The sequence below is a fragment of the Podarcis erhardii genome, assembly GCF_964252035.2.
Source record: "Podarcis erhardii genome assembly, chromosome: 6".
Lineage (NCBI taxonomy): Eukaryota > Metazoa > Chordata > Lepidosauria > Squamata > Lacertidae > Podarcis > Podarcis erhardii.
The window spans coordinates 24,428,963-24,448,350 of NC_138510.1; the positions used below are offsets into that span (position 1 = coordinate 24,428,963).

The window sequence follows — 19,388 nt, forward strand, 5'->3', positions numbered from 1 at the left end:
ATACAGAAAATGAGCACATCAGAGAAACTACTACGATTGAAACTTTCTGCCTGCCTATTTAATTTTCTAAATGCAAGAAACTTGGAAAAAACATTCACTCAAATGATTTCTCCACCTGTGGGTCTCAAGTGGTACAGTCCAAATATAGCTTTGCCATGTGACTGGCAGTTTGTGCAGACAAGCTGGAAGTCTTCCCTGAGGTCAACTGGTCAAGAAGCTTTCAAATTCAACTATAAAACTTTTCTTCAGCATTGATATTTATGATGTCTCAGAGAAACCTCAGGAAAGCGCCCAAGCATATGTATCATTAGCTTAGTCTCTTGTTCTTTAAATCAAGTTATTCCTTTCCCCAAGAGTGTCTAAATACAGGTAGGATCCAGAAAACCAGGAGCAGAATTTTGCTCACACCTTCACCCTTCCTGAACAATCCCCAAAAAACTGTTCCTGGGAGTTGGTGGTCCCTCTCAAGCAGCATGGGAAATGGGCCAGGAGGTTAAGGAGACTGTCCTTACAGTGGTGCCCCGCAAGACGAACGCCTCGGAAGACGAAAAACTCGCTAGACGAAGGAGTTTTTCGTTTTCTTAGCCACTTCGCAAGACGCATCTCCCTATGGCCTTGCTTCGCAAAACGAAGCTTGCCCCTCAAGCTCCGGGGATAGCGGGGAAGCGCAGCGCGTCTTCCCCGCTGTCCCCGGACCTCTTTTGAAGCAAGGGGCGACGGGGAGAAGATCGCTTCTCCCCGTTGCCAGCCCTGCAATCTCCGGGGACAGAGGGGAAGGCGCGTGCGCCTTCCCCTCTGTCCCCGGACCCCTTTTGAACCAAGGGGCGACAGCGGGGAGAAGCGATTCTCCCCGCTGCCCCTTCCCTTGCTTTAAAACAGGTCTGCAAGAAGAAAAAACTTGCGGAACGAATTAATTTCGTCTTGCGAGGCACCACTGTATTTGAAAGACATGCTTTCTGGTCATGTAAGGGACTCTCTGGATTTTGCCCAGTGTCCTGTGAGTAAATCAGGATGGGAAAACGCATCATAACATCAGAGAGCTGCCAGGAGCAAAAAAATAATTATGGTACGCTTTGTGACCCCACTAGAGATGTTTTATAGACATTTCTCCTCCAGGACTAAAAGGCAACTTGCCAGATGTGCAATTCAGTCAGAAACAGGAAGGATTTGAAGAATGATTTTCTGTAATAAAATCAAGCAGGTTTGTCTTTCTAAAAATCAGAGAAACAAGCTTCACTAGTGAAGTTAGAGGAGAGTTTGACACAGGTCAGCTAAGTAACAGAGGTAGCCAAACTAAGTCTTGGTTTGGGTTTTAACGAAAGAAAGCAGTCAGTTACCTTGCTCTGTAAATTCATCATAGATTTCTCAAAGGTCTTTGGAGGCGCCCTCTGGTGGTTGCAGAGAATAGCAACAGCTCTATTGGCACGGTTATAAGACAGGATCTTTGCTGGGACATTATCATCCGCTAGAAAAGTTCAAAATGAACAAGTGAAATTTGCATTTCTGTATGGAAAAGTCTAGCTCTTTCTTGGATAATTTCACTTTTTCATGGGGAAGAGAAATTAGCAGCTTGGCTCTCAGCCATCTGTACCAAGCTTATAATGGGACTGGGGGTTGTAGCTTAATAGTAAATAACATGTTTTGCATGCAGAAGGTCTGAAGTTCAGCCCCCAGCATCTCTAGTTAAGGATCTCAGGCAACAGAGGGGAGAAATGGAGTTCAGAGGGATGACTGCATACAGAAAGACTTGCTCTTTTAAGGCGAGTCCACAGCTTAGTGGCAGAACATATACTTTGCATGTAAAGGATCTCAAGTTCAATCCCTGGCACCTCTGCTTAACAGAATCAGAGAGCATGTGATTGGAAAGGTTTCTGCCTGAGACCATGGAGTGAGTAATACTGGGGGTAGATGCAAAGCAGATTTCTACATTCCTCATGCAGGCTTGAACACCTTAAACTGCTATGAAAGTGCTAATGATTACAACGTGTATTCTAGTGTATCAGCTCCAGTATTCAGTTTAAACCCCTTGTATTTCAATAGTTATCTATGGTCTCTGATCTAACCATTATTTGCCTCTTGCATTCCTTCTCTGCAAACCTGGGCTTGCTGGATTTTAAAAAGGCACACCATCCATATGGACAACACAAACAGAACATCTTTATAAGGCAAAGCCTTGAAGCCCAGGGTCAAACCTGCCTTCATTGTGGACAGAACATCATCTGATTAAGGTGCATATTATAGACATCCACTGTGGTGGGAGATAGGTTATAATGGTTTTCTCGGGAACTAGGTAAAGTAAAGAGACCCCTGACCATTAGGTCCAGTCGTGGCCGACTCTGGGGTTGCGGCGCTCATCTCGCTTTATTGGCCGAGGGAGCCGGTGTACAGCTTCCAGGTCATGTGGCCAGCATGACTAAGCCGCTTCTGGCGAACCAGAGCAGTGCACGGAAACGCTGTTTACCTTCCCGCCGGAGCAGTACCTATTTATCTACTTGCACTTTGACATGCTTTCGAACTGCTAGGTTGGCAGGAGCTGGGACCGAGCAACGGGAGCTCACCCCGTCACGGGGATTCGAACCGCCGACCTTCTGGTTGGCAAGTCCTAGGCTCTGTGGCTTAACCCACAGTGACACCCACGTCCCTTGTCTAAGGGAACCAAATAAATCCTTGAAGGCTGTTAGAGATTTACCAAGTGTCCTGGCTAGCTGTCTTCTCTCTGGCCTGGCTAATTTAGGGCAGCCTTTGTCAACCTGGTGCCATCCAGATGTTCTGTATAGCTTCCTAGAAGTTGTAGTCCAAAACATTTGGCGGGCACCAGGTTAGCAAAGGCAAGTCACAGACACCATTCCTATACAGTAGTAACTTCCTATTTGAAATGTTTCAACACACCTTTGAAGATCTCTTGGAAACCACAGTTGTTTTAAGAATTCTGTGGTCTCCTTTTACATTCTTCGCCACTGATAAGCTGCCTCTGACCTAATTCAAGGTACTGCTGGACACATTTCAAATCCGAAATGGACTTGGAAAGGCACAATTTCAGTTCCTTCCTCTTCAGAAGGTCAGTTAGCCACAACAGCAACTTTGGAACTTTGTTCAATGTTGAGAAGCCCAAGTAATTTCCAGTCAGTGGCTCTTAAGCCTGCATTTGGATCGATGTTACAATCAACACAGAAACAGAAAAGTATGAGGTGTGTTAATCCAAAAAGTACTCACCAGTTGTGAGCTCCTTTAGCTGCTGCTGTAGCGTAATGGAGGCATTATACGTTCGAAATACCTTGGCTGTAAGTCCTTCCATAAGGTCTTGAAGATGCTTATTTAAGATGCTAGTCTAAGGGAAAGAAATAAAGGAAGCGGCTTAAATTAATTCCAGCATTCATCAGCAGAACACTTCAACCTGTGCACCCTCCTTACTCTCGTAATTTGAGGAGATGGAAAGTGGGAGGATAAGCCTATCAGTGGCTGGTAGCCACCATGGATATGTTCTACCTCTGCTGTCTAAGGAAGTATGCCTCTGAATACCAGTTGCTGCGAATCACAAGTGAGAAGGGCTCTGCTGCACTCAGACCCTGCACCTGGGCTTTCGATAGGCATCTGGCAGGTCACTTATGAGCTATATGACAATTCAGCAGAAGGGGCAGATACACTAACAGATGCAACTGGGGAAAATGGTTGTGGGCATGGCATGGAAGCAGATAATATTACTACTACTACTACTACTACTACTACTACTACTACTACTACTACAGCAACAGCAACAAAAAGGTAGAGTCTGCAGTTAGAGAGGCTGGGGTATTTTGTACAAGAAAGACACATTTCCTTTTCATGTGACACAGATACTCCAACTAAATTCCAAGAGGGACAAACTCATATATTCAAGCTAATCTTAAACCCTTTCCAGATTTCTTTTTTTTGGGGGGGGGGTGAAAGACCACCTCCAGCCTATGTGTCAAATTAAGCCCACAAGGTGAGCCAATTTGGTCCACATGGCCATCTTTGGCAGGTCACACCTCCTTGTCACTCCCCTGATGACACATGCGTATCAGAAGAGGCAGCTGCCAAGGAACAACTGGGAGTGCACGTTTTTTGGCAGCTTACCTTCAGCACTGTTTAAATTTGGCACTGCTGACATTGTTGCACTTAGGAGCTCTGGAACAGAACCAGATCCATGCTGCTTTCCGAAAGGCATGGATCCACCCAATGCCATATGATGTCAGGCATTTAACATGTGGTGAACCTTTTGGATTCCACCTCTTTCTCCAACTCTTACTTAGGGACTTATGAATGCTTGGTGGGTGGGGAGATCATGGGAAAGTGTTTCTGCCTCCATCTATATGCATTCATTAGAGCAGGCATCCCCAAACTTGGCCCTCCAGCTGTTTTGGGACTACAACTCCCATCACCCCTGACCACTGGTCCTGTTAACTAGTGATGATAGGAGTTGATGTCTCAAAACAGCTGGAGGGTCGAGTTTGGAGGTGCCTGCATTAGAGTGTTCTCTTCAGATGCATGTAGATCAGAAGTGGAGCCTGTCCTGTCTCGTCCCGTCCCCCTGCCAGCCCCACTAGTATACTCAGTGTCCCCAGAATGAATGCCTGAAAGCGGATTTAGTGAACTGGTAAGCTGGGAATAACAATCCTCTGGCCCTCTTTGGACTATAGCCAGCTGCCATCATCTCTGACCATGGGGCCGATAGGAGTGGAAGCCCAAAATCCCAATGGTAAACAATGGAGCTTGTGTTACACATTTTTTATGTGTTTTCAATCTTTACAGGGCACCCTATAACAAAAAGTTCTCAGGGCAGCTTATAGGATAAACAAAAGAGGAATGCAATCAATTGTGATGCAGCACTAAAACCAAACCCCAAATTAAAATAGAGAAACAGAAACAAGCCCGCAGTACTGTATCACACATCTTTCTCTCAAACTGCTGCTACATGACAGTTTCTACCAGGGCAGATTTCAGTTCCATGAACTCTTCTGTTAAATACAAAACTGCCTGCACCATAAGCAGCCTGTTAAAAATTGCACCCTTTTCCATGCCAGTGTAAAGGGAGCCATAAGCACAGCAAGAATTCCAATTTAAAAATCCAGCCAAGGTTATCATTTATGATTAACTCTCAAGTACCAGGTATGGAAGGCACTCACATTAAGTCTATCAAAGAGGTCATCTTCAGGCTGTTTGTTTTCCATGAACAACTGAAGATTCTTAAAAACCTACAAGGCAAACGGATGGGAGAGAAGAAGACCATTACAGCATGAAAAAAAGAAACTGGATGGACATCATTCCAACTTGATGGCGGTATAACGTGCTCCTCACTAATTCACATGTCCATGCTTCCATGTACACAATTCTGAAGGAGCACTGTTCTCTACTGGCCTACAGGAAGTGTGTTGGTGGATCCTGCAAACAAGGGATAGGAGTACGTAGATCACTATTCATCAGTTGTGTGGGGGGATGGAAGAAGCAACAAATATTTTCCTGACTGAAGAGGTATATTAAAGAACTGGGGTGCCTTCCCAATAAGAATAGGCTGAAAGCACTAAGGTAGAGATGATTTTGGGGGCGGGGAGAGCTACAGAACATTATAAAAACAATTAACACTATGGAGACAGTGAAGAAAAAGAAAATTAAAGAAGGATCCATTAACCATGAAGGTTAAATGGAACTTCCTTGTTTAGATGCAGTTGGTAAGAGCATGAGACTCTTAATTCTCAGGGTTGTGGGTCTTTGGGCAAAACAATTCCTGCATTGCAGGGGGTTGGACTAGATGACCATTGTGGTCCCATCCAAATCTACATTTCTATGACTCCAAGATGTGAAATATTTGTCCAGATGGACACTGAACTTACTCAAGGTAGATCTAAAGACTCACCAGAAGAAAGACGATTCAGTAAGAAGACTTTTCAGACTCCCTTTCATTAAATGTTAAGTGCACAAGAAAAAATTCTTACCCTTTTCTCAACAGGGACTTTGTTGTAGTATCGTATGGAATCCTTTCCAAGGAAGTCAAATTCTACCACATATTCCTGGCCATCCAACTCTGGATGCAAATTAATATGTTCTACACGGAGGGAGCAGCAGCCCACTGTGTCAGCCGTCTCCCCTTCCTCTTTCTCATTACCAGCTCTCAGAGCAAGCTGCAAGTATGAAACAATGAAAGAGAGCAGAGAGATGTCACAAATAGCATTCAAAACAGGAGGCATTTTTAACCCCATTGGTTAGCCAGTAAGAAGCTGTTTCAGGATTCCTTGTGCTAAGAAGCTATCAGTTTAAACTCCAGAGCTGAGATTATAGCATTTGTAAATGCAACTGAAAGAATACACTAGGCTTGGTCCCATGTTATCTATTTGCTTAGGTGACTGGGGGCCTGTCTGTGTGCTGTCTACATGCCTTACTGAGCTAACACGGGGCAGTGCTTATAGGTAAGTTAGTGCCAATTTTACCAATGATGTTGCAGCAAAATTCCATTTATCATCATTTGATTCCAGAATAGACCTGCCCACTTTGGCTGCCACCTCTTAACAGCATTGCAAAAAGTAAATTGTGTGTGCATGTATGTACATATGCAGAGGCGTCCCGAGGAAAGTGGGCAGAATTTTACCCGTACTCATTCAGCTCATAGTTAAGCAATCACAAAAAGCAGTGCATTTGCCAAGGAAAGCTTCCCATCTCTGCTTTAGAAATATTTCTGGATTATTCAATTCCATTGGCACCTACTTCAAACATCTCTCCAGCACATTTAGTACCGTTGTGCTTAGAAGCTTATCAGTTTCAAACCAATGCTTCAACAAGTCTAGGCCGAGGAGCCCTGTCTAGGCAATAAAAAAAGGAAGGAACTGGAAAAGTGACAGATTCTCACTTTGTCAATGAAGTACAGCGCAACCGCCCTCTGCCGCACTTTCATCTCTTTGGACTTCCAGTCTTCTCGATAATTATTTCGAATCTTATCTACACATTTCTTCAGTCTCCGAGCAGTCTCATATTTCTGCCAGTCCTTCTCACCCTGCAGAGGCAATCACAAGGAACAACATGAGGACCTGCTCCAAAGCATAAAGGCTCCAGTTTGGAGATGGAGCATATTTTAAGAACACTTTCCCAAGATTCCCTCATTGCTACCGTACAGACATTATTCGACTTGTACGTTACTGCCTATTTCAGAAGTGCCTAAAGGATTAAGAAGTTTTAAAGACCCACTAAGCTGGCAGCAGAGTCGCAAAAAAGTAATGAAGTACTCTTTGGATCTTCCATTTAATGACACATTGATTCCTTAGGAACGGTCAGTAGTTCAGTAGTCCCTAGTTCAATTCCAGCATCTCCAAGAAGGGCTGGGAAAGACTCCCATCTGAAATCCTGGAGAGCTGCTTGCAGTCAGTGTAGACGCTGCCAAACTAGATGGAGCAGTACAAGGCAGATTCCTATGATACAGAGCATTGGGCATGTCAGAAGTAGCTTGCAAGTTTTCAGACAAACTATCACCTTGATTCTAGAACTGGGATTCAACATGATGTACTTAATAGATCCTTGGATGTTCTCTGTCCATGACACCAACCAGGTCACCTTGTTATCATGCCGGACCTCTTTCCATTTATGTCCAGGGGGAGGGGGAGGAACTTTTGAATCTCTGTACAAGGGGGGGAGGGAACAAGAACACAACAATAATTTCAAAACTGAAAAGACTAAAAACCATGAATAACAGCAAAATACAACCAGGAAATAATTTATTCAGTTTAATTCATTGTAATCGAAGCTGGCACCATTAACTGAAATGAAAGTCACAATACGAACTGTCTAGATTCACCAGATTTTTATAGGCCTCAAGCCCGGCAATCAGAAAAACCAAGTGTGTAAATGTTTGCATCGATACCTGTATATATCTAATTTAAGATTCTTAAAGGTTTTAAAGCAAACAAGGCCAGTGCTATTCTTACAAATAAAAACAACAATTTTAAGCTTATTGGCATGTTAAAAACTACTATGCAATTTAGACACTGTAATGTTTTGAAACAGCCCTGTCGAGGTATGTTAAGAAGTCTTTCCCTCTGCAACCTTTACCCTGCACTCATGTTTCTACAAATCACTTTTGCAGAAATACCAAACTGCCTAAGCAGCTGAAATCTTAACTCACTCCATCAGCTCTCACCATCCAGTCCCACTTTCCCCAAACCTTGCTAACTGAATATAATATTATGCTCCTTAGGAAGACCAGGCTATCAATATTCTAAGGTCTTCTGAAACTGGGCAAATTGCTCTTTTGGCTTGAAATATAAGCTACCATGTCCTGAACTACAGATCTTTTTCAACAGGTCTGACATGGTAAACACTGGGTAAGAGAGATCCCATGTTATCACAGTATACCAGGGACCAAGTTGTGATGGGGCTATACCCTCCACAATCTATTAAAGTTAAAGAGATACGACGGCGTCTGTGAGCTAGGAAACTGGTCTGAAGTGACATAAGGCAAGTGATTTGTTAAAGTTAACCAAGTCTTAGGCTGAACAGCAGAATGCCTGTTTGTCTCAAAGTAAGCTACTTTGAGCTTCCCAAAGGAAAAAGGAGGGTGGAAATGCAACCACCACCACCTACTAATATTTAAAAATAAATAGATTCAAACATTTGAGTTTTGCCTGTTCACAACACTCTTTTTTTAAAGAAACAAACTAATGATTTGACAGTTGTTTGTGAACTACGGTGAAAAGTTCACAAGTGAAACTTAACGTGGTATGTACTGGACTTCATCTCTTGGGCTGCACTTATGTTAGAGAGGTTATCCGGAGTGAAAAGCCTGAACGCAGCTGCTACGCATTAGAACCAAAAGCCACTCCTAGCTAGTGTGTGAAATCTTCCATGCTCACTTGCTACAATTGATGATGATGTCTTCTGGCATTATCCGCCTCTTCAGCATGCCCATTTTAGGATGGTTTCCACGCCCTCTGAAGAGACCCGGAGGCTCAATCTTAAAGTTGGCAATTCTTTCCTTATGGTTATCCATGATACAATAGCCATATTCTTTTAATAACCGCTCGTTCTCCTCTTTAATTTTCTAGGGGAAAACCAAACACCCACAAAAAAGGAAAAAATTACAACACACTCCAAACCGCACTATAAATTATTCAGAACCAGAGTTACAAGAAATTCATTAGCTCCATCCAGGTTGTGCTGCAAGAGGCATTTTACAAGTACAGCAAAGCAGTGAAAGAAAGAGGTTGTGATCTTGAGAGTGTTAATAGTCACAGGCCTACTCAACACAATTTAGAAACAACTTGAAATATCCCCAGCATTTCAACAACCCATCCTTCCACCACGACTAGCCCATCTCAACCACACTTCTCATTTATCTGAAGTCTTATCTCTGGGCCAGCCTTTAATTCCTTCCTTAATTCACCATTTATCACCCATCATATTAGACTGTACCCTTTGTTTGCACCTTGAAACAACAACAACAACAAATTCTAAATCAAGTTACCTGTTTTTCCTCCTTGGTCATCTGTTTTCTGGCTTCTGACTGGGCTTTGAAATACTGACTCATATGGTTAAAGTCACACTTGCTGAGGCTGGTGATGGTACTCTTTTCTTCATGGGTCATTTCCTGCAAAAAAGAAATCTGAATCTGTAAAAGGCTTAAAAAGGAAACTGCACTCCACCTTGTTTTCAGTAAAGTCAGTTTGGATGCTGCAATCATATATAAGATCAGTGAAGTTACAACAAGAGCTATAAACCTATAAAAGGCCAAATGCAGAATGGAACAACATTATGGTTTCATCTTTGAGAGTTATTAACATCTAATTAAGAAAGAAGGCATCCTTCAGCAAACCATACTCAAGTGCTGAGAGATGAAACCTTATCAACATTCTACACCAAAGAAGCCTCTGAAGTTAGGGACTGTATGTCAAGTATATTCCTATAATTTCATGTTATTTCCAAGGGAGCTTGAAAATCCTGATTTTAAACCCCTTTCAGAATGGGGAGCGCAGAACCGAATGGAGGGAGGGAGACAAGGAAGAATTCCAGATTGCTGTGCAGAGTCACACGCCTGGACTCGGGAAGCTCTTCTTAGCTTTCCTCTAATTATTAAATTTTTCACCAGGCATTGCCCAGGATGGATTTGATATTCAAGCTTTTTAAAAGAATGCTAAGACTCTCAGGGTGCCAAATATTGCACTTGAACAATGCTCCTGCAGGCATTGTTTATTACAGAAGTATCCCTGTCTCCTAGGAGTCCAGAGTGAAATATAGGAAGCTCTCTCAGTTTATGTGAACAATGCTGTGAGGTATCTAGGCTGAGAAATCATTTCCTCCAAGCAGCTAAAGGCAGAATATGGTACTTCTCTCCAACCATTTCATCTTCACAACAACAGTGAAAGGTGGTTGAAAAACTGGTCTGATGTCATCCAATGATACTACACTAGCTAGTATACATTATTTTGATCATACTTGTTCCATGTTACATAAACAGAAGAGAACACAGCCAGCCTTGGTCACCTGTGACAGTCTATTTAATATGCTTCATCACTTGGCAGACTGATTTTAGGCAGGAAAGCTTTTAATAAAAGGTTCCTGGTCCACAGAGTTTAAGTAGAGCGTGCCTGTGAAACACAGACACATTTCACCATTTCAGACAGTTTGTGGCCATTCTAGGACAGTGCTTCACATAAAGTAAAAAAATAGTAATAATCAAGCCATTTCAACTTAACCAAAGCATTAAGCAGCACTGCTATCACCAGGCAAAAGGAGCTGTCTCTTCTTCGCATGACTGACACCTCTTGTAGTTCCCAACTTTAGGATACAGGTACAACAATGGATACCAGACAAGATGCCTCTAGTCTAAGGCATTATTTAAGCTCCAACTGCTTAAATCATGGCAACCATGAGCATACACAAGCATAATATAATTTTACTTGCAAAATATAGATTTATTTAAAAACCTAATTGCCTACTAGACAACACTGACTACAAACTGGGGGGCACAAAATTTCTTTGAATAAGCAACTTATCTGTGCATTCTAAATACCCCAAAATACAAAAGCTGAATGTAAACCTCACTTAGGAACAAATCAACCCTCCTGCTTAAACACTACAAGGAAATTCTCTATTTGCCAAATGGAGGAGGGTTGACTTCACGTCTCTGGCTTAGATTTCCTCTCGATTCTCCTCTTGCCCCCTTATAGCACAAGTAGGAATCTACTTTCTTTGCTTCTTTCTCTTCTTCTCCTTCCTGTTGTAGGAGTTTCTCTCTTTTCTCAGCCAAACAAAATGTAGCAAATCTGTTCTATTCCTCCCCAGAACATTTCATATTCTCTCTTACTCTCTCACTCAAAGTTGCACATGCAGTAACAGTGACTGGCTGTTGGGAAACAACGAAGGCAAACGCAAGCAAATTTCCTGCCCTTCCTCAAGCACAGAACCCCAAGTGTTCAATGAGGAAGCAAAGAAGCAATGAGCCATCTGCTCCTACCATAAAAGCAACAATTTAGCAGGTGTCCAGGCACGTGGCAAACTGCATGTTTACTTTAGCTACCTAAGAAACCAAACACTCCCACCCTTCCATAACCTTGACCATACCTTTCTCCAGTCTTTGAAGAAGTTTTTCCTGAAGATGTCCTTTGTAGTGTATTCGTGATCAAGCATTTTTGCAAAGAACGTTGCTACTTCTTCTGCTTTGGGACTGAGCTTCATAACTTTACCTACAACAGAGAAGGCAATCCATGAGGAAACAGGGAAAAACGAGGTGGCATCCTACAGACGCTCAACCCCTCAACCAGCCTACTCCTCTTACCTCAGAGAGAAGGGATCCAGGAACATCCCTCCCCAGCGTTGGCCCTCTGTGAATATACAATGCACAGCCAAAATAATGACCCTGCGAACAAGTTATTGAACATCCTCATGTTTCAGGGGAAGCCAGGGGTCAGGAGGAGGAGGGCTGTAACCAAAGTCACACACTGGGCTCCAAATTTTACTATGGGCAGTACAATTTTTACTTTACATTCACTAACCTAACCCAGCATCTTTACACCAGTTAGCATGAAAATAGTATTGGGTCTGATTCTATGTTTTTTCAGAAGCGAATGAAGTCAGGTACTCCAATTTTGGGTTTGTTTCGCTTTCAAAGAGGAAGAGCACAGGAATTTTTGCTCCTTTAAAGAGGTAGACTCTGGAACTGCGAAATGACAACATACTATGCGAAATGACAACATAATAACAAGTAGAGGAGGAATTAAGCTACCAAAACCACCATGGAAATAGGCCAACAGTAGAAAGAGAACATTGAAGAGGAAAAGGCTAAGTTAAGAAACCCAGCCATCGCAGACCATAGGCAGAGCCAGACTGGAAGGAGGGAAAATTTCCCCTGGAGAAGAGGTGAAAGGCCTTGAAGACGCTGCCTGTCTAATCCAGTAGGGGGAGCTATCCCACTCAGGAATGTGCTCCAGCTCTGTCCTTAGGAAGAAGTGCAATCTCCAACAAAGTATGGCATTAATGTTTTGAATTTGTCCATTGAGTTCTATTAGCTCTCACTTCCTTCTCTGGGGATACTTAAAAAAACAAAACACATTTCTTTTTATTTCTCTGAGTCTTTTCCACCATCCTCTTTACCCAGTCACACCACCCCATTCCTGCTCAACTGTCAGTCTGCAGGCATTGAGCACATTCAGGGTTTGTTTGGTATTATTGGAGAGGGGTGGAGTTATTCCTTCTTAGTTCCTCTGCCCAAGTCTTTTTGCACTTCTGCAAACCTCAAGGGTACCCCGAGTTTGCCAACGGCATCCTCCTGTGTGTGGCTTTCGCTATTTCCGGATAATTTGCAACAGCATTCAGATAACTGATTTGGAATTAGAATACAGGATGATGGAATCTCTTAACTCTTCCCCTGTGGATGTACAGTGAGACTCTTCTCTGACTACAGCGAGTTCAATCCTATTAGTCTTCAAGAGGTGAAGCAATCAAAGGATTCCCATGCATCATAGTAGTTCAGCTGTATGCTCCCACATAACAATATTGGCTTGCCTTTAGTCCTAGTGGGGCCGACCCCATTATATGCATGAAGCAAGGGATAAAGGCATCAGGCTCTCTTGGCAGAAAAAGTAATAGCTGACATGCCCATCATCAGACTGTCTTCCTCTTTATCCTGTTCTTGAGGATCATATAACTGGCACAAGAGTCCTCCATATTGGGCTGATTTTGTGCTGTGTGAGAGGACACTGGTGTTTCTAACTCCACTGGCTTAAAAAGTTGTTGTTAAAAGGCTGCCTGCTTGATATACCAGTGATTCGTGACTGTCCTCTTTCCCCTTGACTGAAGAATTGTAATAGAGGCTCAGCATGAAATAACTAGCTGCGCAGAAAGGCAGATTTTTCCCACAGCTCAAGGGGGAAGCAATTGCTGCATCAATGCGCTGCAGACCCAACATCTCCCCCTTTCTAACCAATGTGACTAATGTAGGCCCAGACAGTGTTAACGTCACACCAGTCTTCAGTGCACCCAGAGAAGGTACTTGCCAGCATTCCACAGCAATACCAAACAGGAACAAATATTTCACTTGCCAGCAGCCTAAAGAGTTGGCATTGTTTCAGAATAATGGATTCCTGTGAAATCCAATCCAGCCACTACTTGTACTGGTATAGTTAAGGCAGACAGAGAAGGCAATATGGAGTCTTCAAGATGCACAGGGTGTGCCCAGAGTGGGGGGAAAGAGGAATTTTCCACCTAGCTTGAAGGAAGTAAACTATAGAAAAGTGCTACAGAAAACTGCTAAGAAGAGTGCTTCTGAATGTTGTAAAAGATTTATGGCCATCTGATCTATTTTGTAACATCTATTTTGGAAGATTAGGAACATAGGAATGATGTTCACTTGACATTTTGTGCTCTGATAGGGATATCAAACTCACAAAGGCACAGAGGTACAATCTGAGGTTTGTCCTTTCAAATACTCAGAAGCACAATCAAGAAAGGGACTGGGTCCCTGCTTCTATCTTTGAGCACGAAGGAGGTAGAAAGTGGAGAATGAAGTGTACAGTCCAAGGCCTGTGGTCTCATAATGCTAAAACAAGGTTTCACGTAATTTCTGAATGACACCAGTAACTACATCAAGTGTTCATGTGCTATTAAGACAGTTTCTAGGATGATTTGGTAGGGAGACTGAATATAAACCATTTGAGGATTTTATACATTAGTGGCAGCTTGGTCAAACTGCATTCAACTGATTTCACTGTGATAGGGCCAGAGGTGTTTATTCCCCTGAAAATATAAATATCAAGTTAATTTAAATTGCTCACAAACTTTCTTGGGGAGATTACTTGGGCATAGATGCCATAAGCTTTCAACTAACTCATATGGGCCAATTAATCCTTCTCACATTTCATATTTTAAAGGAACTTGAAAACGTAGTTTATAATGATGGCAGCAATCTCCGGAGCCAGCCTAAATAGTCATGTCAACCTCCTTTTCAGTAAATTTAATCTCTCAGACACTGGAAAGGTTCCAACAGTCATTACAGATGAGTCAGAACCGGGAAATTCAACAGGGATAGGGTGGGAAGAAGATATGGATAATCTCTGAATTGACCTTTGGTCATTGGGCAGGGACAGTATGTTAAGTGGCAATACCTTCACTGGAAGCAAAGGACCCTCAACCAGCTTTAGCAAGACAGAACTAGAAGTGGTCCTCAATGAGAACATGCTTTGCATTCTAACTGGAAAGATGCATGTAGGCAATGAATGCACATCAGCTGCACATGAGGAATTCTGCTGCCAAAAACAACGGTACTGGGTCAGACTTGAGAAATAAAACCAATTTAAAGGAAAATATTATAACCAGACAGCACTCACTGTCATTAAAAAAAATGAAAGGGGAAAAAGCATTATCTCTGAACAACTTTCGCTATGAGAACCCACCACTGAAATACATTCCACTTTCTCAAAACAAACCTCATTTAATATAACTGGATACTTCACAAGTGTCTTCCTATGCAATTATGTATCTTTCATTCCTGCTACTAATGATTTAACATTTCTAAATGACACTGCATTCACAGCTCTGGGAATGATCCAGCACTTCTGTGCAGACATCAGGGAGCACAAGGGAACACTGTATTCTGTCTCTGCACCAGTCACAGTTCACTGTCCACACAGGGGGACAAGAGGGTTAAGGATTGTCACACCACAAGCCTTGAATGGAGGAGGAGGAAAGGGAGATGGACAGACCTGTACTCAGCAGCCTCCAGAATCCAGCACTGGTTGCATGGTTGTGCAGATGAAATTCCAACCATCTCCAGAGAATATATAAACCACCAGCCGCATTTTACCAGCATGGGATGACCCTCCCTACAAGGTCTCCCAGTATGGGCTTTTTCTGCCTTATGAATGCTCATTATAAAGACACCTATTTCTCCACCAAACACCAGCCTTTAGTAGCTTACCATCATAGTAGAATTTGACATTTTCAGGCACAGGTTCATATGGTGGTGCAAACACAGGGCCTTTGTGTTCCAAGAATTTCCACTTAATACCTTCAGGATAGCGCTCTTCCTCCCACCTTTAAAAAAAGGGGGGTGGGGGTGGGAGAGAGAAACATGTGCTCATTCAAATGCCATATGGATTCAGAATCTACAAACGGGGCATCATGAATGATAAAATTAGTCAATTCAGCAAATTCAACAATCCATCCTTTCATTTACTCCATTTACTTCTTTCATTTTTATAATGCCTTTCTGCCAAGACACTCAATAGCATATTAGAACAGGAAATAGTACAAAATTCAGCTTCCTTGCCTCTGACTTCCCTGAGAGGATATACCGTAGGTCTTTCTTAAGAAGCCCCAGGGAAGGCTGGGGTGGGGCTGCCCCAACAGTTCTCTTAGGACTTGGTGGTTATATTCTTCCTCGCCTGGGCTTCCTCGTTTCCACCTTCCCTCAGGGCACACAGGTTTTGTTTTATTTATTCACACAAACCTTCTACTATATTTTAATCTAGAAAGCCAACCCGTTGTGCTACACACATTACCCATGTCTGCATTTATCAGCCAGCACTTTCTGACCGCCTCACAAGCAAGACAATATATTCCAGGCTTCTTCACAAAGAAGCTAGCATTGTTTTTATGTCAGTTTAGATGCATGTCTTACTTGTATACACCACTTGGGGTGTTAGTAAAAGCAACAAGGAGAAGAAATCCCCAGAGTAACCTGCACTAGGGTCAGTGACCTCTCCTGTGGTCAGCAGAGGGAAATGATGATTAATGTTGCTTGAGGTACAGAAACGGCACAGGCCAAACTCATCCCCACTTAGAAGTCTGTTGGGTTGTACTGGCAGCAGGGGATGACACTTTTCTGCAATAACACTAAATCCAAACCTGAAAGGCTCAAATTCTCAGGTATTTGTCATGTCTCTACAGAAAAACCTGAAATAGGCATTTCCGGTACAGGGATTCACAACGTATCACCAGTGAGCCATATCTTTCTTCCTAGATTCACTCAGCAACTGACTTATGTGTTTGGTCTATCTGTATTGCAAGCGGCAGAACTGAAGGTCACATAGTATCTTACAGCAGAAGCAGGCCCTGGGTAAAGGGCGGTTAGATGCTATTTTAAAAAAAGTTTTGTTTTAATTGTGTGTAGAAACATACAGAGAGCAGAGATACTCCTCAACATTTTTCTATGGTGTATACCGGGCAGGAAGGGAGAGGATCTTTTAGCTTCCACTTTATTACCGTGTGGAAAGAGCTCTTAGCAACAGTTTTTAAGGTGTCCTGCAGCTATCACACTGTGTGAAGTAGCTCCAAAAGAAATAGTGGTTGGATGGGGATACAGAAAGATCCTAAAAGATAAAAAGAAACATTGGAAGCAGCCCAAAGTATCATAAATTACCTCCATGCTAGTTTCACCAGCTCTACCACTTGGAAAGAGTTGCTATGACTTAGACCTTAGCCATTTTCACCCCCTGGCTATGTGGGAATACAGAAAGACTTTATCTACCACTACAACTAGTGCTCAGAATAATAGCTTGATTCCTCATATTACTTATCTGATAGAAGGTTGGCATTACTCCTCTAAAATCTGATAGAAGGTTGGCATTACTCCTCTAAAACCCTAAACTCTAAAACCCAACCAAACAGGTTTCTTTTAAAACAACTGGCATCTTTCCACCCCCTCAATACCCCCTGGTCTTTCACTCTGTCAGATCCGCTTGAGGTGGGGGGGGGGCATCACCAGCTGAATAATTACAATTTTCTGGGAGTTAATTGGACAACGTGGGCTAACAGTTTTCATCTGAAAGCAGGATCACTTCAAAAGTGTAGTTGCTGTGCTCTACAGGGTGCAAGGGTGGGAGTGGGCAATGGTAAGAACCAGCAAGAAAGCATGGATGAACAACTCTACATTAAGCTTGAGATATCTGCTTGGCCATGTGTTTGTTTTTCCCCTAGAACTCTTGACATATATCAGCTGGTGTTAGGCTGCAAAACAGTGGTGGGGAGACATAGCAGCAATGGCCTATCGTGGCTCCCTGACATGTGCACATATTACAATACAATACAAAAAACTATTCCTTACATTCGTATTTTAAATTTTTAAGTACAGAAAAGTAAAGACAGAGTGCCCTGCATTGTAATGGGCATTGTGTTTCATGATGAAACACAGAAACAAGAAGCATAAAGCATAAAGCAAAGGAAAATTAAGGTGAATACCACAAGCTCTTCATCAGAACTATTTTCTATTGAAACTGCCAACAAATTCTCAGTGAAAACGATCCTCGGGTTTTGAAGCCATAAAGTATGTTTAAATATCTGCTGGAATGTTTTCACTTAATCAGTTTGTTGACACAGCCTCTCTCCAAGTAGTGTATCTTGAAACACTGGGAGTTGGTTAGCCAAAAGTACAGAACTAAAGAACAAACACCAAAAAGTTATTCAAAACACACTGCTGTACAAAGTGGATTGCAACGCAATACACCATTACAACACTGTTAGCACTGTGTCCATTTTAAGCAAAATTCAGGATCAAATCAGCCTTGATCCAGAAAAGCATGGAGGGATGCCATGCATGGAGTAAGGCCTTGAATTTTCAATCCTAGACAGTTGCTTTCATAGGCTTCTTTTAAAATTCCCTGTGGTATGGGGTAGGCTAATGCTCAGGAATGTTAGTAAAAAAAAAAAAAAAAAAAAGACTAGCTTTACATCCCTGCATATGCCTAAAAAAGGTTGGTTTAGTTTGTGGACTGCAGCCTGTAAGGGTTAACGTTTTGAAGGAAGGCTAAGCAGCATGTTCTTAACACAAAAGCAAGAGTCATGAAGTTTTATAAAGACTGATTCTCTTGCAAAAGGCATACTAGTTTGGAAAGTAAGAAAATAAGCAGAACTACAAATAGTATTATTATGGTTCAAAGGAGGTAAGCTTTCAACTGTTAGATTTGTCAACTAAAGCTTCAGCGGATAAATTAGTAGAGTCCAACTTTAAAATTAGGTGCCAAGCTATTTTTTGCGGGGCTGGTAAATAGGAATGTTTCAAAAACCTTCCTTGGAAGTTTTTAAGCAGGAGTTGGATGGCCATCTGTCATGGATGCTTTAGTTGAGATTCCTGCATTGCAAGGAGTTCAACAAAATGACCCTCAAGGTCCCTTCCAATTCTAAGATTCTATGATTTCACCTGTTCTAAAATGATGCAGCACTGTTTTCTATCCCTTGATAAAAAGGTGTAAACTGAGGGGGTCCATTTGCTAGTATAATTCAAGGGACCATTGGTCTGGCTACCTCAGCAACAGGGACACACTCCCTTAGTCTAAGCAACTGCTAACTGGAAGAACAAAATGAAGACAAGAGCCCTGCTAGATCAGATTAAAAGCACCAGCCTGTTCCAATCTATGGGAAACCCACAAGCAGAACCAGATTGCAGCAACACTGTTCACACTTGTGATTCCCAGCAACTGGTATAAATGAGACAGGGCTAATAGTCCTTGATAGACTGATGCTCTGTGAACAATAGCATCATGAATAATGAACAGTGGCTGTGAGCAGGTGTTTAAAAAATGTACTTAAGTGAAGGGTAGAGGGCTTTTTGAACGAACATTTTCACTGCTCCTAACTGGCAATTTTTGCTGAGCAAATATAACTTTATGAAATCAACAAAGTGCTAGTTGTAAACTTCACTTAATTTTTGTGATACTTTTGCTGCTAGTGAAATTGATATTAACAGAAAACAAAAAACTACCGCTAAACATTCTAATAACAGATAGACATGCCACCTAATAATAAGAGAAACAAAGGTTGTGACTTCAGTACCTCAGGACTTCTAATACCATGGATATTAAATTTTTGTTCCAATGATAAATCAGTTGGTTGAAAGCCAATTATTAACCTAACAAATCCTTAACTAGTTGAGAGCTCAAACTGGGGTTTTCCTTTTCCCT

The 19,388-nt window shown here is 42.2% G+C and overlaps 1 protein-coding gene and 2 long non-coding RNA genes across 3 annotated transcripts in view; 2 read left to right on the forward strand and 1 right to left on the reverse strand.

Moving 5' to 3' along the window:
• Window positions 1–19,388, forward strand: part of LOC309345233 — a 350,883-nt gene that overhangs the window by 156,436 nt on the left and 175,059 nt on the right. The window lies entirely within an intron of this gene.
• The window catches only part of TOP1 (DNA topoisomerase I), a 76,468-nt gene that overhangs the window by 6,074 nt on the left and 51,006 nt on the right, over window positions 1–19,388 (reverse strand). The window contains exons 9-18 of the mRNA XM_081867660.1: window positions 15,410–15,525; window positions 11,560–11,681; window positions 9,464–9,586; window positions 8,853–9,040; window positions 7,477–7,621; window positions 6,860–7,003; window positions 5,952–6,137; window positions 5,145–5,213; window positions 3,214–3,328; window positions 1,338–1,465 (exon numbers count right to left, since the gene is read on the reverse strand). Coding sequence (XP_081723786.1) covers window positions 1,338–1,465; window positions 3,214–3,328; window positions 5,145–5,213; window positions 5,952–6,137; window positions 6,860–7,003; window positions 7,477–7,621; window positions 8,853–9,040; window positions 9,464–9,586; window positions 11,560–11,681; window positions 15,410–15,525 — 1,336 coding nt within the window. The remainder of the gene's footprint in view (window positions 1–1,337; window positions 1,466–3,213; window positions 3,329–5,144; window positions 5,214–5,951; window positions 6,138–6,859; window positions 7,004–7,476; window positions 7,622–8,852; window positions 9,041–9,463; window positions 9,587–11,559; window positions 11,682–15,409; window positions 15,526–19,388) is intronic.
• On the forward strand, window positions 15,533–17,642 carry LOC309345207. The gene is made up of 2 exons (XR_014158094.1): window positions 15,533–17,019; window positions 17,052–17,642. It is a non-coding gene; the product is annotated as an uncharacterized lncRNA (long non-coding RNA).